The sequence below is a fragment of the Lepidothrix coronata genome, unplaced genomic scaffold, assembly GCF_001604755.1.
Source record: "Lepidothrix coronata isolate B3197 unplaced genomic scaffold, Lepidothrix_coronata-1.0 Scaffold125, whole genome shotgun sequence".
Taxonomy (NCBI): domain Eukaryota; kingdom Metazoa; phylum Chordata; class Aves; order Passeriformes; family Pipridae; genus Lepidothrix; species Lepidothrix coronata.
Genome location: NW_016690305.1, coordinates 1108864 through 1136614, shown reverse-complemented (window position 1 = coordinate 1136614; position 27751 = coordinate 1108864). Strand labels below are relative to the sequence as shown.

At 42.9% G+C, this 27751-nt stretch overlaps 2 protein-coding genes across 3 annotated transcripts in view; one reads left to right on the top strand and one right to left on the bottom strand.

The window, feature by feature from the left end:
• LIMS2 (LIM zinc finger domain containing 2) overlaps positions 1-25989 on the bottom strand; it is a 45748-nt gene extending 19759 nt beyond the window's left edge. For both annotated transcript variants that reach the window (XR_001876638.1, XM_017826243.1), the window contains exons 1-6: positions 25879-25989; positions 13486-13645; positions 12489-12555; positions 12061-12181; positions 1643-1792; positions 661-811 (exon numbers count right to left, since the gene is read on the bottom strand). Coding sequence is in view for 1 of the 2 variants with exons in the window: in XM_017826243.1 (XP_017681732.1) it covers positions 661-811; positions 1643-1792; positions 12061-12181; positions 12489-12555; positions 13486-13645; positions 25879-25889 (660 nt within the window). In the remaining variant the exon portion in view is untranslated. The remainder of the gene's footprint in view (positions 1-660; positions 812-1642; positions 1793-12060; positions 12182-12488; positions 12556-13485; positions 13646-25878) is intronic.
• Positions 4694-10467, top strand: GPR17 (G protein-coupled receptor 17). Its single transcript, XM_017826242.1, has 2 exons — positions 4694-4809; positions 8854-10467. The coding sequence occupies exon 2, from the start codon at positions 8893-8895 to the stop codon at positions 9922-9924; it is 1032 nt and encodes a 343-aa protein (XP_017681731.1). The 5' UTR covers positions 4694-4809; positions 8854-8892; the 3' UTR covers positions 9925-10467.
• Positions 25990-27751: the final 1762 nt, after the last annotated feature.

Genomic DNA, 27751 nt, shown 5'->3' with positions numbered 1-27751 from the left:
ATTAAAGATAGGCAGAAGACCTGCTGGAAGGACAATCATCTTGTGTTCTATATTGATAGACTTGTGCATTATTATCCTGCTTGTTTCAGAGAAGAGAAACAGGAACATAAAAGATATGAATACACTTCAAATGAGCAGCAGCATCTCTCTCAGTTCAAGCCCTAGGAGGCTTAAATGACTGAAAACATAAATCACTAAAACACTTCAGAGCAAGTTGTGATGACTCAGCTGAAAGTTATAGAAACAATGAGCTGAAAAGGCAGTAGGAACTGCACTGGCTCTGTCTGCAGCAGGAATTCCAACACATTTATGCACCTGTTAACTGCAATGGGAAAGGACGTATCTTAAGTATACCATAGCAAATACGGACATTTATTAGTAAGTAAATGCTGTTCAGTGAATCATATTCTGCAAGAATCTTTACAATGCAACTCAGGCATTTTAAAAATAAGGTTATTACAGCAGCGAGAGCATAGCTTTCCTGATGGCCCTGCTGCACTCATTCACACACAACAGGTGAAGACAGTCTGAAACATAAGCAATTTGGTTTTGTCGGAATTCACACACTACAGATCACCTACACGTCTACAGCTTCCAAATAGCACTAGTCCTTTTCCAAACTGGCTCCTGAAGGAGGTTTCAGATCCAGAGAGGCCTCACCTCAACATGCCATTGCTTTCCCAGCGCGTTGACCACTCGTCCCTCGATGGGCCTGCGGCAGGCCCCACAGATGGGGATCCCCATCTTGTCATGGCAGGGCAGGCAGTACAGTTCTCCCTTCAGCTCCCGGGCCTCGGCAGTCAGCTCCTTCCTGACAACACAAACATGCCCTGAAGCAAGAACACTAAGGGAAGCTCTTTAATGCCCAGGATGAAATTTTGGAAGACTAAACTGGAACATTAACTTAGGCAACATTCGTGCTACAAATGCAGTCATTAAGCTGGTGAAATACAATCATTGTCAACTCATCCTTCTCAAATTGCCTTCTCAGTTTGCCAGACAAGAACTTATGTAGAACATCATGTCTTCAGCTACACACCCTTGCAGAAATACAAAGCACACTTACACATGGAACAATGCAGTGCCATGCTAAGACCTGAGCTGTCTCTGAATGGGAGAGCTCAGGTACAAGGACTATTCTAGCAGTGCTCAACATTGAGTTACCTAATTGTACTGTTACCCAGTCTAGGGCTGTACTGTGCCCCAATTATACTGCCTGTGTGGCAAAGTAATTCAGGTCAGACAGCGTGGGAAAGGTCTGTGCCAGAACACTGACACAGCTCTTTTTTTTTTTTCTATCCAGGAATTCAAAATGAAACTATTCTGAATAGCCTGATAACTGCTATCTTTGGACAACACTACTATGGCAATCTGCACACAGTCTTTCAGGTAAGTTCAGCCTGATGAAATATTTTCATTATAAAGTAGTGTCATTCAAGGTTAGAATAAGAGAACAATGAATGGCAAAATAAAACTAAAGCTTCTGTAGGCTTTCCAAACTTATTTCGATTTCTCCTCACCCAATTTCTGTTTGTTCAACAATGTGAAGGCAACAAAGTTCAGGCCTTGGGAAGGACTGTGCTGCTGACTGAAGTGTTTGTCTCTTTTCTTTTTTGTCAGAGTTTACAGTATGAGAACATACCCACAGTGGGTGCAGTTGAAGTGATCTGGATGGTAGGAATCATTCCTAAACATCAGAGGCTGCTCATCAATTATCAAGTGGCACTTCTGACAGATGTACTTGCCCAGTCCCTTGGCTTTTTCACGGTTATGGCAGGGCCTGCACAGATGCCTGGTTGAACAAAGTAAAGGAAATAAAGTATTAAAAATGCTTTCTCTTAAAACAACATACAATGCATACTATAGGAAGTACTTTATTTAACACAAGTGTCAGACTAAACATAATTCACTTTGGTATCCAGTATTTCACACCAGTTGCACAGAGAGGAATATGTGGATAGAGCAGTCACAGAGCTGTATTTCCTTAGAATACTCCTTCAACATTCACGGATTTACATCCCATATCACATAGTTATTCTTCCAGGTATCCCTTCTAACACTTTAGATCTTATCCGAGAGCTGGGCAAGGAAAGGTGGCAGTGCCCTCTATTACTAACCATGGGATCCAAGCATAACAGAGGCATTACAGCACTGGGAGGGAGTCGAGGACAGAGAATAAAAAGCATTAAACCAAAGTGCATTGCTTGCATGCCTTTACCATGGCTGGGTTCATTAGTCTTCAACAGCCAGGACAAACAAGACACAATTGAATGCTGGCTCTTTGACATACAAATTCCTCTTAGTCCTAAGTTAAAGAAAATAAAGAACTATGCAATTTGCACTTTTGTGTGGTAAATGCAACTGTGCTCCTATCACATGTTCTAGAACACATTACAAGTACATCCCTGAACAGGTAGATAAAGCAAGTTCCTGGTAGAAAAACTCAGACAAAGGCATAAAAAAATTTGTGTAAAGGTTGATGGAACCCACCAGTTTTATCCCAATATTTAGGAGCTCTGAGGAGAAGCTGTTCAAGTTTACTTGCCTATTACCTAACCCTCCAGCTGCAACGCTGTGTGCTGGGAACAATTTATGATAAAACAAACATGGCAGAGAAATGACTTCTGTGGGTTGCTTTGTCCCAAAACTACCAAGCCTGCTTAATTCCTTTCACTGTATCACTGTGTCAAAACCTTGTTGAGATTTACAGGTGTCACATGAACGATGGGAGTTTAGACTTTTGCCTGTCAGTACCCCCAGGAAAGTCAAGACCTTGGTGTTTTGACAGTTGTAACGAGACCCTTCACCAACAGATTCACAAGGTTGGAGGGCACTTCAACCACCCTTTTAGGGGAAGTTCAACAGAGTCAAGACCCCTCAGCAGGCCCTGCCAAGGTGTTTTCCGCTGCCGGCAACTGCGAAGACTCACCTGAACAGTTCACAGAATAACCCTCTTTATGAACACAAATTGTGACACATTAATAAGGTTTGAAGGTTGTCGGAGACAGATTCTAACTGCAAAAATATGTTTTAAAGCAATCTACTGATACATATAGTAAGCAAGCACAAGCTCTGACACCAAGCAATCTACTAACATGCCATAGGGTGAGCACAAACACACGCTCTAGTCCTAAAAGCAGCATTTAACGACACAGAGTATCATTTTCACCCAAGGCATCCCTCTGGGGAGGGAAGAAGGTGGACTCAGTCCGTCAACTAATCCCAGCAGTTTCACTGAAGGTCTTCTCCCACTTTCCCCCCATCCCCAACTTACTTTTGTACTATTTTCTTTGTGTTTCGGTGAAGTTTGCATGGCTCTAGTCACAAATACCTTTTATTTCTGATTGGTGTACCTAATGGGAGGGGCAGCTGGTCACGGCTTGGCATCTGAGCAGGGGGTTCGCCATGGGAGTTGGCTTTAGCAGCAGAACATCTGGATTCTCCCTTATCAGACAGGTATTGTATGGTCTCAGTACCACAATGTTCTCCCATTCTGCTGGGATTTCAATGGAGGAGAGCTATGTAGTCTCCACTTTGTTCCACACTCCGTTATGTTTCTCTGAGCAGATGTTTACTGTTGTACTGGGGAGCATGTCTACCTCAGTCAACTCCAGGGAGTTGCAGCTGCTTTTTACCCTAGAATTCTGAATCTCCTCTAGATTTAACCCTATCCATCATCCCACAACAGGTCATTCTCAAAACAAAAGGAAAAGTTCAAATGCAAAGGGCAGATTTATGGATGAAGCAGTGTGTTCTTCCTCCAAAATTCTGCTGTGATGAATCACTTACCCTTAGATCTGTAAAATGGGGATAAGAATACAACACAGATGTTGTTGTGAGACCTCAAACACTTATGACCCTCAACTGGCAGGCGCCTGCCTAAGTGCTAAGTATCATTATTATTCTCTCAAAAATCTGAGTCCTCCTCTCAGCAACTGTCTCTGTCCAGGGCTGGAACTACTGTTTGCCCAGACAGAGTCCAGAAAAAGCAGACAGCACCCCATTATAGGGAAATATGCAGCTGTGCTCATCTCGGCATAAAGGCATCAATTTTATTCAGCACTGTCAAATGCAGAGTAATTATACAGGGCAGGACATGGGGACCCCGAAGCAAGTGTCCTGAAAGAGACCCCTCTCATTCAGCTGAATGAGATGCCTTCAGCCATTTGCACTGATAAACCATTATCAACCCCCTCCCCACTCACAAACCCTCTGCCCTCCCACAGACCCTCCTCTATTGCAAGCAAAGGGAAGTGTTGGACAGGCTAAGCTGTTGCCATAGCAGCCTCCCCTCTCCCTCTCCCCCTCCCCACTCCCACCATTATGGAATTATCCCATTCTGAAATGTCCTGTTGTGTCTATTAATACTAGATTTCCCACAAACAATGCTTCTCTCCACCCTCCTAAAATAATCAAGGGACTCCAAGGAGTCTGTGTTCACGGCTAGGAGTTCAGCAGCAGCCTTCAGTAAGCACCATGAATACTGGAATATTCATGCAGGATATTCGTATCTATACAGGCAGCAGCACCCCCAGTGCCAAGAGCTCAGCTGGGATGAAGACTGCTCCTCAGTGCTGAGGTCTCCTCTCCCCTGCTCTGTTGTGTGACTGAGCTGATAATGCACTATCAGAGCGAGGAGGACACTATATAGAGGACCTCCCTCTCCACCCTCAGCAACTCTGCAACTCTGCACTCTTTTGGAATCATCTCGGTTCTGCTTCTATTTGGTTTGCTGTCATCAGGAGGAGTTCCTTGAGACTTTCCCCAAAAGGACCCTATACTCCACCCACAGGACTGCACTGTAAAGAGGTAAGAGACACAGTTCTGTTAGAAGGGGCTTTAAGAGCTTTCTTCTTTCAGGAGCATTTTTTAGGAGCTTTCCTAATGTCGTTAGTCTTAGCCAGTGAGGAGCAAAGACACACATAATGAGATGGCTGAATATAATGTAAATGTCTGAACCTAAGAATAGGCAGTGTTTTTTGAATTTCAAAGGTTAATTTCCTTGTCTTTCTTTACATTGCTCTTTCAAAACAAAAAACTTTCCAAACTTTTGCACCTAATGTATATCCATTTGTGCCAGCTGTCTGGTATGTCCAGTGCTCTCTGACACTGCTCTGACGCTCACAAAAATGAAGTATTTCAGCTGAAAGGTGGTGGTCTCAGCAGGGAGTGATTTTCAGGAGAATAACTTCAGTCAGAAGCTGACTCTTTCTAATGAAGAGTACTCTGAGTGAAAGATAGGAGGCACTCCCATTTGACAAGACACTAAATCCATAATCATAACAACACACAAAACAGTGTAATCACAAACCAGAAACTACAATAGCTGGGGGCAAGAACAGGAATTTTTGATATCCACCACAAACCCTAACATAGAGGTCATATTTATCAGCAGTGGGTGTTCTAACAGAGCTCTGAACTAGCCAGGTAACTAACTTAGGGTGACCTAAAGATTTCTTCTGCTAGTTAATTGTTTCATTACTGACAGATGGAGCATCTGCTGTGAGAGTGATTGCATTATGTCCACACCGACAGCCTTGTGGATTGTTATCCTGCTTGTTTCTGAGCAGAAGAGAAACAGGGCATAAAATATGGTCAGTGTGCATACACTTGGAATGAGCAGTGACATTCCCATTGCAGCTCAGCCCTGGGAGGCCTGGGATAATTGGCCCTTCCAGAATAGTGCTCTGTTTAGCAACACATAAATCACTAAATATTCACACAACACCAAGAGCGCAATCCAAGCGGAAATTATTGGATAATGAGCCAGACTCCTAAAGGAGTTTGTGAAGTCACAGCCTCTTGCACTATATAGCTTAACACAAATTACACATTCTAGGTGATTTGGCAAGGTTTCTAGTTTGCTCCTAGCATTTATACAGACTGGTACGACAGGCTTTCTAGGACTCCCAGTGCTTTTTTTTGTAAGCATAAAAATCCAAAAAGGAAGAAAGAAACCTAAAAACACTTATTTTAAATTGATAGGCTAAAACCAAGAAAAATAGAAGTGGAACTGCACATAACAGCAGGGGCTTTCAACACTGTCTACAGAACACACTGGTCAGAGAATGATTACTTTTATAAACTTGTAGCAGTTTGTTGAAAACATATAAATTCTAAAAATAAGATCAACAATTCATTCTACTGACATCGGCTTTTCCCCAACCTACTCAAGTGCTACACCACAGTTTTCACCCAGTAAGCACAATTGTAAAATACATAAAAGCTTTAATTAACATTTCCTTCTAATTTAAAATATAAACAAAATTAGAAGGAGGACCACTTCCCTTTTCTATGATTTCTAATCAGATAGTGAAAAATATCTTCCTTCACCTTGCTCTCAAAAGTAAATTGGGTAAGAGCAGCTCTCCTATGAAGGCACTCATTTGCAAAGACTGAATTTATTTCAATTTTATCAGTAGTTCTAGGCCTCTCTCTTCCTGATGCTGACATAGTGGGCTTCTTAGATAGCTCTGACATTCTCCTTTTTACTCCACCCCACAACACTTTGCACTGAAAGCCATGTCTGGATAGAAATTCATGGCAGACCCAGTGCTGCCATCAGTGAGGATTAAACTCTCAACTTTCAAGTCTTGCCTATTCCAAGTCTGGCACCGAAACTCAGCTGAGTCTGAATCCCCAAGATCCTCCTTAGGAACTCGGCTCAAACAGAATCAGTTCCATGTATCACACTACTAAACCTCTAATAAGCTTGCAAAGAGGGAAAACTCTGCTCACTGCTTCTCTTCCTGAACTGATTTAAATCATTTCAATAAGAGCCATCCCAGTCTGTTCCATTAGACAACCCTTGCTTTTGCCTTTTCAGCCTGCTCAGGTGTCACAGCCATGGATACAGTAATGTTTAGTCATCAGACCACCCCACCACTGACATAAACATCATCTGATGACTTTTTTTGCAGATGAAAAGCACAATTCAACAATGGGTCTGACACAAAAAAAGGCTTAATAGCAAGAACATGAGGTGATAGGCACTACTGTAATTTAACAGTAAAAAGGCATGGTCTTGTGTTTCTCCTTTGGTGTGCAACAGAAAAGCACATACCTAAAACTAATTCCATCCAGGGAGGACAAGTATTTGAGTTAACATTACCATCACATACAAACTTCAAACTCTTGTGTTCCAGAATACTTCCGAGTCTTACTTGGTAAGGGACAAAGGAACACTAGAAACAAAAAAATTGCAGGCTTCTCTGCAAACCCACGAGCTTCATACAAAAAACCTGCAAACAGGGCATTTTCCTTCAGTACATGAAAGCAGGATTTCACATGTATTTTTATGGATGAAATTCCCTTGGACATAAGGGCTGTACAGTCTTCCTTGCACATGCAGTTGCAAGTAATGGCAAGATGATAACTTGTTATTAAGACTCAAATCTGGAAAGATATCCAGGCAATGCATGGAGTAAGAAGGGCCCTCTGTGGCCATAGGAAGAAATTTCAATTTCTGAATTTCATTCCATCCCCCTTTCTGTTGATTCTGCCTCTTCAACTGTGAATCAAACAGAAACAGCCCAGCACATTAACCTCTAGCTACTGCAGTTTTCTGTTCCCCTGAAAGTAACAGCAGGCAAAAAAAAAATAATTATCTGGAATTTTGCTTACATTTTCCAATATATTTGTCTGCCCTGTTTCTTGATTATCCCAATATTTTTAGACATCTGAATAATGAGCTATGTTGGGAAGCTGGATGCACTGTATATTGGATATATTTAAAGATATATTGAATAATATGGAGAAATGATCAGTCAGTACAAAATGCAATGGTTAAGCACAGTGGAGGTACTGCTGCACATACTGTAACACGTCTGAGGAATCCAAGAAACAGAGACAATGCTGGAATTTCAGATGGCCTGCATTTTCCCACCACCTACACCCACTGATGAGCAGTGTATAAAAAGCCATAGGGAGGTGCCCAGAAAATCTTATCACTTTTTGTTGATGCTGTTCAGGACACTGCAAACACAGACTGGCAAAGCTAAGCTCAGTTTTACTAAGCTGCTACTTGGAAAAGGCCCTGAATAAGCTACATGGAGCTCAGACTTTTGAGGGAGGAAAAGAGAGAGCTATGCTGGGGGAGAAAAGCTGTAGGGAAGGATGGCACTTTGACAAGTGACTGACAGCATGGGCATTATTAATAATAATTATTAATAATCTTTAAGTCAATTCAGTGTCAAATGGGATATTGCTACCCATCTGAAAACTTTCCAACTATACTGGAAATAGGTGCATTTGCCTTAAATACAGGACTTTAGAATAAAATAATCCTCAAAGATTTTCAGGAACCCTGCAGATATTTTTAATAAAAACAAGACCTGACCTGTCTTCCATCTCTTCTAGGAACAAGACAGATATTCTAAGCTAGGTCACCTTACAACATATACCTGTGCTCAGAAAGGCTTACTCATTAGGAGCCCCTCAGTCCTGAATCAGGATTTCAAATTAAAACATGGCAAATACTTTCTAGCTAGACATACAAAACTCACTTCTACTCCTCTTAACTAGACACAAGCATCTCACTACTTGGTTACACAACTGACCTTGCACAGGTTGGATACAAGCTCATCACCAGCTAGCCAGCTCTTTATTAAGGTTCCCTCCACAGGAATTATTGGTCTGGAAAACCTGGCCAGGCAGGGGGTATTCAGGATTTTAATGTAAGGGTTTATACTCAGACTGACCTGTCACATTAAACACCAATAATAGCAAACAGGAGACATCACTGATTTCCATGTGTAGTTTTTTGGGTGTTTTGTTGGGGTTTTTTTTGGTTGGTTGGTTGGTTTGTTCCACAAACCCAGGCTCTTTTGTAATATACTGTCTTAATTCTTTCAGGTTTAGGGTGGGTTTTTTCCTTCAAAACTGTGGGGAAAAATGAATGGCCCAGCAGATTCAAGCCCACTCTTCAATTGCTCAAATCAATCAAATTTTGCTTTGGAAACGTTAGAGCAATGTGGCAAAGAGACACACATGGAGAACATCCTTTTTGCCACTTTCTACTTCCTGGACTTCATCCTGGCTTTTGCTGGCAATGCCCTGGCTCTTTGGCTCTTCATTCGGGACCAAAAGTCAGGCACACCCGCCAACATCTTCCTGATGCATCTTGCTGTGGCCGACCTGTCCTTTGTGCTGGTACTTCCCACCCGGCTGGTGTACCATTTTTCTGGTAACCACTGGCCATTTGGTGAGATCCCCTGCAGACTCACCGGCTTCCTTTTTTACCTCAACATGTATGCCAGCATCTACTTCCTCATGTGCATCAGCATTGACCGTTTCCTGGCCATTGTGCACCCCGTCAAGTCCATCAAGCTCCGCAGGTCCCGGTATGCCCACGTGGCATGTGCCTTTCTGTGGGTCATTGTTGGGGTGGCAATGGCACCTCTGCTGCTCAGTGTGCAGACAGTCCAGATGGAAAACACAACCGTCTGCCTGCAGCTCTACAGAGAAAAGGCCTCACGCCACGCCCTCGTGTCCTTGGCAGTGGCATTCACCTTCCCCTTTGTCACCACAGTGACTTGCTACTTACTCATCATCCGAAGCCTGAAGAGTGGGAACAGGGTTGAGAAACACCTGAAGGAAAAAGCTGTCAAAATGATCATCATGGTCCTGATGATCTTTCTGATTTGCTTTGTACCTTATCACGTCAATCGCTACATTTACATTCTCCATTACAACGGCACCAAAACCTCCTGTGAGACACAGCGTGTCCTGGCCCTCAGCAACCGTGTCACCTCCTGCCTCACCAGCCTCAACGGGGCCCTCGACCCAGTCATGTATTTCTTCGTAGCCGAGAAATTCCGCGAGGCTTTGTGCAATCTGTTCTGCATTAAAAAGACTGTAGTGCTGCCTCAAACGTACGAGGGTAAGACAAATGAAAGCTCACTAAGTGCTAAATCTGAACTGTGAACGTGACTCTTGTCACTGCTTTGACTTAAGGACGCTCACTTCCACCAAAAGCAGCTGAGAGCACAAATAGCTGGTGAGACAGTCCACACAGAGTCAAACTCGGCCCGAGAAGGGAAGTTCTGTTGGTTTTGTGGGACTGCAATTAGCAAGAACTCCTCTGACAACAGAGATCACATCTGCTTGTCTTACTGAAACTGCAAACAGAAGGACACTTCTACTGATTTCCAAGATGTGAAACTGAGGGTTGAGCACTTAGGAACAGGGAAGGGGACAAAGAGGAAAATGGACCTTTTTTTTTTTTTTTCAAAGAACTTAATCCCAAAGCACTCAGTAACGACTCTTCTTCTGCACAATGCATACAGCCTTCTCTAAAATTTCATATTGTGCCAGCAGTAGAGATCCACTCCTGAGACAGACCTGCCTGATGAGAAAACAACACCCTAGCACATCCTGTCCAGGTCTCCAAATTCAAAGCATTTATACATAGTAGAGAGAAAATTGGTACTAAATGGTGACAAGAAAAAAAAGCTGCAGTGAACCAAATGCTGCCAAATGCTGCAGTGAACCTAGCCTGGACTGGAATTAAGACAGGTCTTACAATGTGGGTTTTTTTAATTCTTCCCAGCATTCAGAGCTGGAGATGAGCACAAAACTTCTCACTACCTTCGCTATCTGCACTCTGCCGTTGTCTCAAAGCTGCAGACAGCGGGTGGACAATATTAATACACTGTCTCTTTTATGCAAAAACCTGCAAATATCCTGATAACCCTCAAACTGAGGAGTGGAAAAGGGTTGTTTAGGAATACAGCATTCATGTTTGCTACATACTGAATTGTAAAAATATGTAAAAATACCCAAATGGCAGAAGTGAAGAAAAGTAAGTGCTTGAAGAAGTGAAGTCTACTTGGTCCAGAAGAGACTCCCATCTTTAAAATGGTTTACAACTTTTTTGTGACTTATCTAGCAAGACTATTCCTTCCCTGTGGATAACGCAGGGATTATCTTTATTTTCACTAATACAAACTGCATCATGTAGAATATGCTTGGAACTGACAGGCAGACTAGAGAAGACCAGGTACAACAAGAAGGGTGAAAAAGAATGCAAGAGTTTCCAATAATATTTACTAGAAGACTGCTTCAATGCTATGGAGATAAATATTTTAGGAAATCATATGAGAGGTGAAATACATTTTTATAAGCTCTTTACCACCGTAGACTTGGCCCACAAATTACGAAATCAAACATACTTTATCTTGCTTGAACTGCTTCAATCCTAACTGTTTTCCCAAAACATCTTAAGTGCTATCCCAACAGCCCACTCTAACAAGCTTAGGTGTCAAAGAAAAATCAATTATGCCCAGCTCCAACTGGCACAAAGGCACAGCAGTTGCATACAGAATGGAAGGGGAGTTGAGAGGACTCCCTGTTGGACTGGATACAAGTATATAACCTTTCCTTCCTTTCTTCACCATTTAGCTAGTGAAAATATAAACTCTAGGATAAACCACTAGGCTTTGCTCATGACATATGAAAGCCTAAAATAAACTATGAACTGTGCACTGTCTGCTAACTGCTGGATTGTTTTATTTTCTTATCATGGAATGCTTTTGTATAAGCTCTCTTTTGTGTTTTTATTTCTTACTTTTTAATTAAATGTATTAATTGACCTCTATGACTCATTTTTATATTTCTGTATATAAAATGAATGATTTCTGAAGACCAGTGAAATCACATGCTGAACAGACTGCTGTGATCATCGTGTTATTCTCTTGGCCTTCTTCTATATCCTGATTTCCAGCTCAGCAGCTTACTTGATAAATAGCCTGCCCGGGATCACATAATTCCTTTTTCTCATGTACTATTCAGCTTTCTTCCTGAAATCCCTTCCTTCTGCCTCAAATCCCTTTCTTTTCCAGAACCCATCCACTAGCTACTAAAATTTGAGTTTCTACATATTTCATTGGATGAAGAACACTGTTCTTCATTCCATTTCCCATATAAAAGGTTATTCCTTAAAGCTTCTCCTGTACCTTTTCAAGCTTTTCCTCTGTGCACAACTAACTGACCACTCTCAGCATCTCACTGCTGTATCAGTAACACACTGATAAAACTTTCCAAGCTCCTTCTCTGTCTTACCTGCCAGCATTCTTCACAAAGCCCAGATCAGCAAGGGTTACATCGCAGAGCTCACAGCGGAAACATTCTGGGTGCCAGTTGTTGTTCATTGCCTTGATAACACGTCCAATAATGAACTCACCTGCAAAAGGAAAGCAGCAGCTTGAGATGCATCAGAAAACAGGCATCAAAATCTACTGCCTTCATAATCCTTTCACTTCAATTTCACAAGTACAATTAACAGTCTAACTTCGAAGAAAACCCAATTACTCCTACAACCAGGATACCCCAAATCACTGCTGCTATCATGCTTTGTTTCCATCCAGAGCTCCTGCTCCTTTAAATGACCTCAAGAACCCCAGCCCAGGGCTGGATGTCACAGCAATGCTGGAAGGTTTGCACAGCCCTGTAGCTGTTACCCCACGGTGTTGACATGTGCCACATCTTACCACATTCCCCACAGCAAGGAGCAAACAGCATCTGAAAGTCATGCTCACAGTACTTCCGACCTTCGAACTGCAAACAAAACAAGAGAGAAGGAGCCCTCATGAACAATTGAACTACTTCTACATTTCGACAGTTCAGCATGACTGTCCATTGAAATGACCAATTAGTCAAAGTCACTCAAGTTCTCCAGTTTTAGCCCCCACACACACCTGTTTTTCAACTCCTAAAGGCTTTTCTTAAAGTAATATCCAGATAGGACTTCAGTCTCGTGGTGGATTTGCACAGCAAACAGTTAAATTAACAGTAATGTTGCCACAAGACAGTAAAAATCCTGAAGAAGCCTGAAGTCCTTTTACTATAGTTGCCTTTAATTTGCTTTACTTTAGAGTTCAGAACTACTCCTACTACACGAGGCTAAAACTAGTGCCAAAAAAATACGGCCCGTTTAAAATACTGTGTATTCATAATATGTGCTCATGCATATTCTGTAAAAAAAAAGTCAACGTAATTTTCAAATGGGTTCATCTATTTCAGGTGCCCAACTGGAGAAGTTTGGTCCAAAATGTCCAAGAATAAAGACAAAAATTCACTCATTTTTAATGAAATGTTAAGGTCAGGTTGGAGGGGGCTTCGCACAGCCTGGCCTAGTGGAAGGTGTCCCTGCCCATGGCAGCAGGTTGGAACAAGATGGTCTGTAAGGTCTCTTCCAACCCAAACCATTTTATGATTCTATGATGATTAAGAAACACGTTTAGTTTTCTTTCTGAAATGTCTCTTATCCAAAAGAGCAGCTTTTGCTGCTACTGAGGGAACATATGAGAAGAAAAAAAGGGAAATTAAGTTGGAAGCTCCTCAAAAAAATGGCAACAGAGGTTTAGGGCTAAGACATTAAACATGCAAGAAAGCCTGAAAATTCTTATATCTGCCAGAATTTCCACCTAATTCCTCGCACTTTAATAGAGCTATTTCTCTTGTCCTCCACCCAGTCTGAGAACTCACCTCATAAAAGAGCCCCTCGGGGAACTGCCGAAAGCACTGAGCACAGACGAAGCAGTTCTCGTGGTAGAGCTCCCCGTTGCTGTTGACAATCCTCTCCGCGGGGTTGAACCGCGCCTGGCAGCGCTCACACACCGCGTTCGCCAGAGCATCAGACATGTTACTGCAACGAAGGCAGAGAGCGGGAACGTGAGCCATGTCACAGCCGGTCAGGCGAGTACAACCACGGCACCCAAGCTTCCCCAACACCTACGAACGGGATGTTCCCGCCGCTTTAAACTCCCCTTCACGTGAACAGAAAAGATCAAGGGAGTCGATTCATCACTGACAGCAGCCAGAAATAACGTTCTGGCAACTCACGTGTGTCAGATGTGGTCATCTGGCGGACTTATCTATCGTACACTTCTGGGTACTTCAACAGTCTTTCACCCCACTATGTCATCCTGCTAATAGCTCATAGCAAATATTCACAATTTTAAATAAACTAGCAGCTTGGAGAGCAGCAAACCCAGCGATTCTGACTTCTCTGGATTTCTGGTCAGCCTGTACACCTCGGAGGATTTTCTGATGTGCACTAAGCACGGACATCCCACTGCAGTCTCCCCTTCACTGCAGGAATTAGCAGGGCACTTTCCCCTCCACATGCCCTGCCTTCCTGCCAAATTAACTGAAACTCTCCCAGTGTTACAAAAGTATGGGAAGAGAGAAGTACCTCTGGATGGCCTGCCCAAAACATCAGCTTCATTTGCTCAGAGAGTGAGGCTAAAAACCCCCCAAAGCCACACTCACAAAACACACAGCGAACATTTCCTCTATCTCCCCTAAAATATGGAACGGCCCTAACCTCTTTCACAAAATTTTCATGCTTGCCATCATGCTAATCTAAGTTAATGCAGTTTTAAAATCATGTATCACATGTCCAAACGGAGAGGGAAAAATTATAAGACAAGTCTCAGTTTCTTGCTGCAATGCAATCTTTCTTTTAACCACCAGGCCATATCCAATAACATAAAAATTCAATATTGTTGCACTTTTAGATACAGAAAAACTATTTTATGCCTTCTGGGCACCTTTTGAAATGAATGATTGGAAAGACTGAAGTTTTATAGATAGGAATATAAAAATTTTCCAGCATGTTAAAAATCTCTGAACTATTTGTATAGTACTTTTCCTGAAGTACGTGACGTAAGCATAAAATGAAAGATGGTTCAGTTTAAAAGATTTTTTCTTTCTTTTTACATTCAAAGGTATTCTGAACTGAATTTTCATTGTTAGTGTTATTCTACAACCTAGTATGCTACTGGGTTGTAGCATACACCTTTTCATGGAGAACAGTAACTCAAAAAGCACGTTCCAGTAGCAGAAGATCCTCTTTCCTCTGGTCCCCCCCTCAAAACACACCACTGTCTGTATTCCAGGGCTCTGTACTGCGAGCACAACTGGACTGAGCAGGCAGCAGCCTCATACCCCTGAGGCAACAAAGCCAGCCCTGCACACCAGCTGGCTCAGCTGAGCCAAGTGTCTCCCATCTGCAGCCTGCACAAACATCCAGCACTGTGACCTGGAGCGACTGCTCAGTTAAAGGAGACTTTCTTTCTACTGCTTCAATTCCAAGAGAGGCAAAAACCACGGGAGACTGTAATAATTTCAAGAATGGAGCATCAATTTAGCAGAAATTTGTTATAGCTTGTTTCCTTATTGCAATATGAAGGAGTTTTTAAAAACAGACATGGAGCGGAATTATGGACTAGCAGGAAATTCTGTAATTTCATAAACTAGAGATCACAGGTTAAAAAGACATTTTTATCCTGACACAGTACCAAAGGAATAGGTCAGCACAAAAACACCAAGTGTTTGCAGCAAAGCTGAGAGACTTAATCAGCTTGGTTTACAGTCACCGCTCTCTCAGTTACACCACGTAAACATGTGGCAGGACTTGAAAATATAATCTTCCCATCAAGTATTTTTTCCCTCTTGAAAAATTTGATTCCAGAATTCCAAGACTTGAGCTAGCCAGCAGCCATGATTAAGGAAGACTCATGTCAACATAGTGGAAAAACTGGCAAGAAAACCAGGCAAGCCAGCAAGTATTACACGCTACATATTAACAACAAAGCACCATCTAAGGTTGTGTTTGGTGGGTTTTTGCTTTATTGACACGAAACCAACATTTTTAAAAATCCTGGTTTTCTTTCTTTCTTTTTCCTTTCTCCAAAGGGACCCATCAGTGCCACTACCAACTCGAGGGGTGAACTCTGCAAGACCAGAGCTGCCACCTCCACAAGGGCAGCTCACAACAATCGCAGCCTCCGGCCTTCGCTGCCACATTCCTGTGTGGGACACAGCACAGCGGGGCCAGTGCACACCCCAGACCAGGGAACAGACTTGTTCCAGGAGACATTTCCCACACAAGTCTGTGTTGGCAAGAACAGGAACTCCCTCAGGATGCTGCTGTTGATGCTGACAAGATTTCCTCAAAGGCAGAAGGAAGGTGATTGTGATGCAGTCCGAGCTGTCCATGCAAATGAGCTAATGAGTGTGACTTGTTACTCACACAAAAGAAACTATCAGTCCAGGAAAACTTAAAATAAAAAAATCAGTACACAAAATAACACAGTTCTCTGCTGCAGCTAAAACCAAACTAAAATTTGTTGGGAAGAGCCAAACTAATGGGAGTCAACTAAATCACACATCAGCTCCTGATCAACGTGTCTCCTGCAATACAAACCAGCAGCTGCGGCTCTTTGACAGTCACAGCTCAAGTTTTACCTCCCTGCTCTCTTTCCACTCCTAAGTTTGCATCCCTTAAGATGCTTTATTGTTTTACACTCAAGATAAAATCTGCCAGTTCAGCTTTGCCCTTGTCTTGGCATTTATTCAGAAGTTTTACTTTAACATTTGCCAGTTGCTTAATTTCTCTCAAGTACACACCCCTGTGTGTCCTCTTCCTTGGGCAAAACAAAGCATTTAGTCAGCTTAAAATTGGTTAAAATTAACCAAGGCTGGAAGGAAGAGGGAGCACAGTGCTGATTCAGAGCAGTTTTATGATTCAGTTTACTACACTGCTGCAAAAACACTGCTGCCAGCAGCATGGGGAGGGGAAGGGCAACACATAAACCACCCTTTGGACGGTGGTGTACCAGGAGTGACCACTAAAGTTTGACTTGCTGTGTCAATCATGAGATACTTAGAGCTAAATCACAAAGGACAGTCCCCAATACAGAGTGCTGCTTCTCTTCTGTTTGCTCACTGATTTTTTGCTATTCAGTAAAATAAAGAATCTTCCTCTGTTTTAACAATAAGCCAGTGACACAAAGACAGGAAAGGCTATTAAAACATGATGAGATCAACATCCTGAAGTTATCCTGTCCTGCACAAGCTCAAAAAATACCAGTTCTCAAACAATGCCTTTTGCAATCTTTCACCATTATGTGCTGCATCTTTAAAAATCTTTGTCAAAGCACGTAATTTACAGAAATTAGCTTTTTACCATTATAACTAGGTTTCTCATGCTTTGATTTCTCAGAAGTATTTACTACAAACTGCTCTCGAGTGGAAAGAAAAAAAAAGAAAAACAACAATTCCTTACTTACAAGTGGACATTAATTAGGAGACCCATTCTGTGCCACAGGTACAGGCACTACAGGAATATTTGAAAGCATTTTACCTTCTATCATTGAAGTCAAAATTACCTCCTTTTTAAAATATTTGTTCACAGGGATCTAGCACTGGTGACAGACAGAGGAAAAAGAAGCAAATCTAAAAATTGCATTGCTAAGAAAGTAGAAGAGAAGCTCCAGCCTGTGCATTAGTAGAATTCATTATCTTAAATGTGGCTGCAAGACAAAATGAACCAAAACTGGACAAGCAAAAGAGATGAACAGTCTCAGACTTTGCCAGGTTCAAGAAAGGAACTGCAGAAGCAAGGAGTGCTTCTGTCAGAAAAGCCCAGCAAAAAAAAAAAAAAAAATAAAAATCAGTTTTCTTTAATTGGTTTCCAAAGCTTTTTGGTTTTAGTGTCAAATAGAGTTCTCCTTCATCACAATGCTGATAAAGAATCGCTTTAATACAGACGACCCAAAATCTTACAGATACTACAAAAAGAAAGAAAGACAATAATTTGAGATACAAGAACCCAAGGCATTACCCAAACCTCAGCAGACAGGCACTGTAACTGTGCTGGGGAGCCCTATAAAAGTATTCTCTGCTCATTCTGGTTTACCAGTAGAAACAAGTGTATATAGAAAATATCCAAATATGATCACATTGACATGGTCATTTCCATTGTGCAGGCACACACGGGTAGGACAGTGAAGAGTCAAAACCAAAAGAGCTATCACCACTTGCACACATGACAGATGTCAGCAGCCAAGGTAAACATCAGAGCACTCCAGCTGAGGGGGTTCTTCCCACCCCCACAGTACGGCTGAGAATCTGTGGCTTCGAGTCCTCAGTGTTGACAAAGAGAAAATCTGCTGGGACAACACCAGACTTCATGATTAATTTCACAGACAATGACTAATGCAAAGACAAAAGAAAGAGGAAGGGTATCAGTTCATGAACTTGTGCTGAAAACCAGCCCTCAACCACCCTTACCATTCCAAAATCGCTTTGCTGCAATTGACTTCTACCTGGACAACATTCCCAAACTGAATTAACTTCTTCATTATTAAACTTGTCATAAAGTGTTAGAAAAAAAATTCCCATTTGTTCAATGTATGATTTGTTGTGCATTTGTTGAACTATGTGCATAGCTTAACATTTTCAGCATTCCTCCTTCTGCTTGCATCAAATTTTCAGTTCATTCTGATTAAGTATTTTTGCATTGGCTAAATAAGAAATTAATAGTGTTTATCTCAGTATATCTTCCTTGAACATGCAGCCCTCAAACTCTCAATGAAATGAACGTTTTTTTGTTCTTATTTAGAACACAGGGATAACCAAAGTTAAGAAAAATATACAAATGCAACTTATGGTCATAATATGGAAAAAACCCCAATCTCTCCTTGGCCTACCAGCAACAGCAATTTGCTGTTAGTAGAAGCCAGGGGGTTAAAAAAGATTCCATATATGTCAGCTGAGACCAGAGTACAATGTCCATGCTTGGGAAGCCGCTGTCAGGCAGATCTTTGAGACCAGCAGCAGCAAAGTCTGATGATACTCACACATTAAAAAATCCCATGCCATGGGTACCTGGAGGTTCCTCTCAACACAAAGCAATACTTATTGCCAGTAAATCATGACCAATCACTTAAAAAAACACATTTAGCAGTGTTCACTCAGCCCAGGCAAACATCAACAACAAAAAGAAATGTGCAGGTTTTAAATAAATTATAACTCTTACACAGGAAACCCACTCTTTAATTATCAGGTATGTACCACTTCACTCAGAATGTCTATTTGATAAATAACTCCTAACACACATTTAATCTTTCTCTTCTTCACTTTCCTTCTCTCAAAGGAGCTTAAATGTGATGTTTGTTTACCAGCACTGATAACACAAATCATTCCCATTGTGTTCATCAATTAGCACCACCTAGCAGCAGTACTTTTGGATTCCTCTTATCTGCCTGAAGAAAGGTCATAAACTATCAGGACCCATCAGGAAGGAGAAGAAAAAATTATCAGTAGCTCAAAAACCGTGGATAAAATCCTACAAGACAGGAGACAAATTTCTCAAATGGATTATAACCTTCAGCACTGTCACCTGCTGAGTAAAACCAAAACATGTTGGCTTTGTGCTCTCCTTGCTTTAAGAACAATGATGTGAAAAATGTACTCAATTCACTGTACATATGCTTTTTCAGTGCTTGTTTTCTTTTCTCTCACAGGTCCCTTCCATGCTTCTCACTCTTCCTGAACAGCATCCTCTCCATTTGATGGCATCACCAGTTCCTTCACTACCTTCTCACTTCCCTCCTTGCTGAATTCTCATAGATTCACCCCCACAACTTTGTGCAGTGAAAAGTGAAAATTTATCAACTGACCAGTAGCTACTGGCTAAAAGGAAAATAGCAGGAAAAGTCGGGTTCTAGTAAGGGATCCACAGTTCAAATTGAGAGGCCAAACCAATTCCTTGAATCCAGGCAAGCATCAGGTCTATTTCCTGCTAAGAAAAGGCTGAAAATTGGAACTCCTGACTACTAATAAAAGAAGATCTCTCCTGCATGCTCAGTGCTCTCCCCAGCAACACAGCCTTCAGATCCCATGTTGCTGCTGCAGCCCACAGTTCTCCCGAAATGCAAGAAACTAAGTTCTATTTAACTCCTTTTAATTTATCTCCTGCACAAAATTCACTAATGAAAACTCAGAAGTGAAGTAAAATTTTAATGTGAAGCATAGGAAAAGTAATGATCAACTCAAGCAATGGAATTGTCTGGACAGATTTAAGGAGCTCTGGTTGACATGTTCTAAACAATCTCATGAAGCAGCTACACTTGAAACTTCTGGATTGTTTTCTTCTGATCCAGTTTCTGCTGGATTGGAGTTATTTACAATTACAAAAACTAAAATCAACAGGCTTTCTATTAACATTATAGGTGAAAAAATGGACTACTGAATCCTAAAAAACAAGGAACAATAGAATTTTATTGACATTTTGAAAAATTACTGCATTTCACCATTTTTTTTTATTCCCATGGTGCCCAAATACTTCACCATTAACAACACCAGCACTAATGCTGGTTCTGAACAGTCTAGCACAGAGCTAGAAACGGGAAAGGTTCTCCATTGTTGTTTTCCTGTTATTGTTAAAAACTGAAAGTCCTTTCCTTCATAATCTACTTGGAAACCAAAATAAACCTCGTCCCCTCTGGTTGTGTGCAGACAACTCCCACTTTAAACAAAAAAAACCCCTACCACCAGAACCAAACGCCTGTGAAATCCTGGAAAATGCTGCAGCAACACCATTCCCTCCATCTCAGAGACATACCCCCAGGTCCCAGCTGCTGGGTGTGTCCTGCTGCTCAGCAGCGACCCGGTGCCGCTGAGCCGATCCTGCCGGCGCTGGTAGAGTTTGGAGGATGCCAACCCCCGGAGCCTCAGGCCAGCCATGGCACCCAGGGCCACTGTCCAGGGGAATGCAGAGACAGCTGGAGCCAACACCAGCGACATCGACACTCAGTGAGTCACCTTCCTTTGGGGGAGTTGCCTTTAAATTTTAGAAGAGCGAAAGCAGGATGCACAGACCCCTGCTCAAGCATTATTTCTTACAGCCTGTCTCCCGTTCTGCCACAGCCTCAAGGATCGGACAACTTCTTTCCTGTATTCCACCTTCCGTGTATTACTTATTTAATGCAGCACACCAAGGTCTACATCAGCACCTCACTCTGTTAGCCTGGCAGAATGGATCTGTATAAATGCAATAAGTGAGGTTAAAAAATAAAAAATCTCGTGTCTTCACATAATTAAGACACTTAATTCAAGAAAATTTTCTGATCAAATCACAGAGAAATGCAGCAAAGCAAAGCAGATTACCAGAGCTCTTGCCAGCGAACACTTTAGTTTACTGACCCAGGCATCTCCAAGTACTTCCTGCAGGCTGCTGCACCACACAGTGTCCTACCAGTACTGTAAACAACTGAACTGTTCCTTCCATTTGGATAAAACATATTCCAAAAACAAAGTCATGAAGGCTTCTGCTCTCCGGACACGCTGTAGCCAGCAGAAGTGGCGTGTAACAGACGTCAGGAAGCAGGGAGAAGGAACATACTCGGCATTCCAGCCCCCAGAGCTCTCTGCTGGGAACTGAACAGGGCCTTCAAACAGGAGCTCACCCTTTCTAGCACTCCCCCTGTCCACCCACCACTGCAAGAGAGAAAGAGGATCACACTGCACAGACACCTCGGGCCTGGTGTAGGGATTGGGAAGAGTAAAACCTGAGAACACAGAAGTCAGTTTTTGAGAGAATAAAGGGAAAGGAGTGGAGGACGTGAGCAATGGAGTCAGTGTAATTTGTTCAGCATCACCATGAAAAAACATCTTAAGAGTCATTACCAACAAATTCCTTTTTAGTAAATTGTAAAAAAAAAAAAAGGATTTTTGTAGCATGAGCATGAAATACATAGCATGACTATGGCTTGGCAAGCTACAGAGGAAAAAAAAGACAGGAGTGATGACTTCACGAGTTCTAAATCAATATTAACCAGCAGATATCCCTTCTGACAAAAAAGAGAAACAGAAGGGTTCTGCCCAGCAGAACAGGCACAAATAAAGAACAACATACTTTCGAAACCACAAATTAGCAACCTCAGAATCTATAATTCACCCTACATGTCACTGGGAGTTTCAGCTCCTGACCTGACAGGAATCTGCCACTATAATTTCTTTCAGATTGTAAGTGTGGTTTATCCATTTCTATTTTATGATGTAAATGGAACAGAAGAAAAATGTCCTCCATACTGGGTGTTAGGCTGAGCTTTTAAATTTTAGAGCAATAAACCGCTTTTAAAATGTAAAATTAAATCACCTTTTTACTTTTTATTAAATCACCACAACATTAATCTCCCTTAACCTTCAGCAATCTGGCTAAAAACCTCTTTCTCTCTCAAACACCTAAACTTTTACTGTTCTGACTCATATGACATGATTTTAGTGGTCTTCAAATGACCATTCTTCCACAGGAAGTATGACTCTTCTTCAAGAGGGAAGATGAGGGGATTAGAGAAAAAACCCCATCACAACAATAAATATCCTGTCTTCCCATCCCTCAGCACAACCTCACTCCCACGCTTCTCTCTTGCCACCTCATACATAAAGAGTGAAAAGGCACAGGTTTGTTTTTCTCTCCCTCTTGGCAGATCGGTTTTAAGAGACTAGACTGATGACAAAATCTTACACGTGGTTACTCTCTGGGCCAAAGCAGAGAAAAATGCAGCTAGACTTCTTTCAGGCATTAACAAGTGGTTCCTCCTTGGAGAAGCACCTCTATGGCCTCAGAACAGACTAAGGACTTTCCAACAAGATAAAATCTATCTAGAGAGCCACAGAGAGCAGATTTAGACGGAAAGACAAGATTAAAACCACATTTTCAACCCAGAAGAGCAGAAATGGCTGCTTCTAACTCAGAGAGATGAGACATCTTCTATTTGATGCAGGTACTTTCTACTCAGCACCAAGAACCTTTCTTAGTTTTACCACCCATTATACTCCCTCCTCCTCTTCTAAACACTTTTACTTGCAACTGTTTCATGAAATGGAGCACATGCACAGCAGCAGCAGCTCTCTACTCAAAAAGCATCTAGTCAGCTAGCCTAATTAAAAATAATATACCCTTATTTCTTACCTCCACTGGATTAGGAACAATCAATAAGTGTATCTGTCAATGCAGCTGCTCTTCTTTTGTTGACTACAGGAAGTACATAGGCGTATCCATATCCCAATTTAACCAAGTATAGTGATAATAAAAGTTTCTTACAAAAATAATTATGCTCTGAGACGTGCATTTAGGAAAAATGTTTTTCTTGAGCTTTGTATTAATTTCTAAAGGCAATACAACGGCCCAGGCATATTTTACTTTTGTGTTTTCTAATCAACACCACAGCAGCAAAGTCTTAAAAGAAACTCTCTTCCATTCTGGTTTAGTTTCTACTTTGGGCATTGGACAATGTTTTGCTCACTGGTTATTCACAGATGGTCTTCCTTAGGAACAAATCCATCACAAAGACAAAGAAAAAACCCCGAACTATTAAATGAAAAAAAAAACCAAACAAAAAAACAACAAACAAAGAAAAAGAACCAACCCCACCCCAAACTCCAACAATCCTCAAAAATGCAAAAGTCAAAATGAACAGATGGACCAAATACATCAAATAGAAATTCTAGAAGCAGTCTTCCCTTATTTATGAGTAAGGAAGGACCACGGTAAACTTCTAAAGGCACCAAAAATCACACCAATTGTATTTCTCAACACTGCAAAACACAGAAAGGCCGCTTAGAAACAAACTGGTTTTACATCTAACGTGCCATCTCCTATACAGAGTTTATTTCCAAATGTAGTTAAACAACATGTAAAGTCATAAAACCACAATGTGTGACCAGCAGGTTGAGGGAGGTGGTTCTCCTCCTCTACTCCACTAATAGCCTAACCCAGACCTGGCAGTCACAGTTACTATTTGCAAATTCCAATTACCTAGTTATCACTTTTCTCTGACAGAACACAGTCCTCACACTCTAACAGTCTAACTCGTAATATATGTAAGATTTGAATTTCATTTGCTAAATAGTCACCTAATTTTAATAATTTTCTACTATGAATACACAGGAGTGCACATCTTTTTTTTTTCCCCCTGGAGTTATATTTTTCCCTAATGCTAAAAATCAATAAATCAAATTACTGCATCTATTTAAATTTCCTCTGCAGCTGAATGGGACAGAACACAACGAAAATTGAGTTGTTTTTCATTTATTTTAATTACCATTAATGCATCAGTAATCAGAGCATCTAGAAGAGAGTCCTTTTGTATTTTTACTTGACAAGAAAGGTGAAATGAAAAAGAATATTGTTTGAACACCTCGTGTTTTCCAGTCTTGCTCACTTTAACACACTGTGAAACATCAGTCATTCCCTTCCCTCTGTCAAGTTTCAAGACCATTTATATCCTGTTCCTGGCTGGGGAAGGTTCCCACACTGTGGGGGTGCTCCTGCCATACAGGTCTCATTTTGCTGGGAAGCTGCCACCCAAAATGGATGATACCATTAACAGGGAAACAGCTGTGACAAACATCTTGGACAGAACAGTTAATTGTTCTGTCCTGGGAACAACAGCAGACAGAACTTTAGAAATGTTCATAGCTGACAAACTTCCCAGGACAAACATTTCTGAAAACGTTAAATAACACTCGCCTTCACTTTTCACAAGCTAAAGCCAAGCCTGCTCATTTTAACAACCCTCTAAATACACCCAAGGAAAAGGAGAGAGAAATCCTGCATTGCTTTGAACTGCACACTCTGCAGTGTCTCAACCTTGGAACTCCCCACTCAGCCTCACACAGCTTCATGTCAGACCTTCTCACTGAATGGTGTTGCATTTTTACAGGCAGGTTTCAGAGGAAGCATGGAGAGAAGACAGGGATTACTGCCCAGCATTTCCCACTGTCCTCCTCAGCTGAGTGATTTCACCTGAGGTAAAACCTGTCATTCTAAACAGTACGACACCACGGTTCTGTAAAAATAAAATCAGCTGGGTTCATACAGCCACAGTTCTTCCCAGGTCCTCTCTTTCTGTCTCCATTTAGAAGCTGGATAGGTACCCACGACTTGTGAACATTTAAGACTCTTGAGTCTGCCTCAAGTTGTAAGGAAATGAATGTAAGCTTGTAAATACAAATCTATTTCACACGTCAGAAAAAGAAAAAAAGGAACCATTAAAGACAAGAGGCAAAAACCAGAAGTGTTTTGACGATGTACAATCACCCAACAGCACCAATTTGTCATCACAGAGAGCAAAAATTAACACCCACCTAAATCACAGATAAGCATATAGAATTATTCAGCATGTTTTCATACCCAACAACCTACCAATCGGGAATTATCAACTTATCATAAGATGCATAATACAAACATCAACACATCACACAAAAGAAAAGTGAATACTTATACACAAACTACTGTGGATCCATTTCAGTATTCCTAGTCATGAAGAACAATGCTTCAGGATTACAATAATGACAGTAAGATTCGGGAGGACGAGTGTCCTGAAAAGGGCACCCTACTAATTTTAGTATTACTTTTTCATGCTTCTCATCTCCAAGACATTTAACAAAAGCAAGCTTATTTTCACAAACTGCTTTGTAACGTCTGGATTTTATTTGACAGATGGGAGAACAAAGGGACACTAAAGCACTTGTGCAAACCCTCGCAAAATACTAGTAAATGCTTTTCCTGCTGTTTTCCTCATTTATATCCATCAATTAGGTGACTTTACAGAGTTCTCCACTATCAGACAGCACAGGTGGAGAATCAAGCTCCGGAGTTAAACAGCTCTTGGAACACGTTAACCCCGAGGGCAGCTCGAAGGAGAAGCGAGTGCCTGTGTGGGCAGAGGGGCTGCGTGTGGACGGGTCTGTGGGGGCCGCGGTGCCGCGAGCCCCGGTCCCGCCATGCGGCCGCACAGACCGGGCTGCTGGGCGGGCACCGCTCGCACCTCCGGCTGCTGCCTCCCAGCTCTGCTGCCGGTCCTCCCACCGCCCCCCGCCGTGTCCCCGGACAGCCGGGTGAGGCACAGCAGGGCAGCCCTGCGGGCCCCGCTCCGCCCGAGCCTCACGGCAGCGAAGCGTCCTCCCCCTCGCCCTCCCCGCCGGACGCACCACGGCGTTACCCAGGGCGAGCAGGAGCTGCTCCCGACCCTTCCCCGCCTGCCCAGGGGCTCCCCGGGGCTCCCCCCTGCCCGGCCTTACCTGCCCGTCATGGCTGCGGGGCTGAGGGGCCGCGGGCTGGGACCCCTCTTCGGCTCGGCCGCTGCGGCCCCGGCGGGCAGCGCTAACCCCGCCCCGGCCCGGGCTCCTGAGGCGTGGGCGGGCGCCGCGGCCCGCGGTGACTCAGGGCAGCCCGCCCGGGCCCGCGCATGCTTTTCCTATAAAGGGAAAAAAATACGGAATAAAGAGGCGGCGGAGCGGGGGGGGGGCGCAGCCGGGGCACGCCGCTTGCCCCTGCTCCCGCCCCGCCGCCGGAGCCGCTTCGCCCCACCGGGCAGTGAGCAGAGAGCGGCTACTGCGAGCCTGTCCCGGAGAGGGGCGACGCTGGCCGAGCCGCTACCTGGTGTGCGGTTATGTCTGACACACCTCCCTGAGGTGACTTTTTGTTCCTGCGATCAAAGCAGCCGCGCTCCCAGCCCGCCGGACAGGCTGGAGCGCTCCCCGCGCATCCCCGCAGGGGGAGTTTTACCCTCAGGGCAGCAGAAGGCACCTCTGGAAGGCTCCTACAAAGTGGTGATGGCAGCCGTTGCTGCCGAAGGATGAGGGATCGCGTTCCCTATGAGGGACACCTCCAAGTGCGACGTTTTTCGAAACATCTAAGCCCTTCTTGCCTGTGATCAGATGTTCTGTGACATACTGTATCAATGCTAAGGTGATCCACCAAATGGGATGGGGAGCTTCTGCCCAAAAGCAATTTCAAGCGTTGTTTTCGTCTTATGAGGTAGCCTGCTATGATGTGACTCACCATTGCTACATATATTGTTGCAGCTTGGGACTGATGATGGAAATCTGTGCTCTCTGTGTTTCTCGGCGTCCAAACATCTCATTTTTCAGCCCTGCAGTAAATATTTAGAATTGTACAGGTTAAATTAGCATTTGATGGGTTTATTACTTACTTAAATCAGCGTGAAGAATTGAGTTGGAGGGGTTTATTTTAGTTTAACTTTTGGCTGAGGAAAGAGTAATAGATAATAAGTAACCAGCAACTCAACAGATTTGGCTGAGGGCAACAGCAACAGACAAGCTCTTAGTCATTCTCTGCATCCCTATTCTCTCCCGTCATAATGGTTTCTGAGTGCCATCATGTCATGTCTTTACGCCTGCAGTTCTCCTTTAGAGAGAAGCACAGATTACTGGGATTGGATGTGCAAAGGAGACTCCAGGTGTTTCCAAGGGTGCTGGGAGGAGCACGGCACATGGCAGCACTAGGGCTCAAGCCACCTCCCAGCCACTGGGCCATCAGCACAGCCAATCCTTCCTCTCGCCCCCTGTGTCCAGTGGGGCTACTGTCAGCTGTATCGATCTCAAATACCATCTTTCTCTTACCAGTCTGGCAGAGACTGACTTGTCTCCCAGGCAGGGCTTGTCTGCAAAACACACATCCCAGGGATGGGAACCCAGTGATGGGCACTGGGATGCCTGGGCAGCTCTCGGATGGGCATGGATAAAGGTCTGCCTGCAGTGCCTCCACCATGGGCTGCTCTGAAGAGGCGCCATGAGATGCTTCACCCCAGATGGACCCCAACACCCCAAAAATACCCGAAGAAACCAGCTGGCACTAGAGAATGTTGGCACATTGTGTTTGCAGAGGAGCACAGACAGCAATTCCCAGTGCCAACCTCCCAGAGCTGCCACACAACCCCATGTGTGTTCCTGCCCACCCCAAATCTCTGCCCTTCCAGCCTGAGAACATCATCCATCATCAGCATTAAAGCCAAGGGAATCTTCCATCACAGAAATTAAATCCCAACCAATAGCCCCCAGAAATACCTTAAAATAAAAGGTTTTAGTTGGAAGAAGTTTCATTTGTATTAAGTTTGGAGTTTTTCCAAACCAGAACTGCAGAACCCATGGA

Excerpts from the sequence above, each read along its gene's own strand:
- GPR17 (XM_017826242.1), top strand. The coding sequence starts at position 8,893 with ATGAATGGCCCAGCAGATTCAAGCCCACTCTTCAATTGCTCAAATCAA.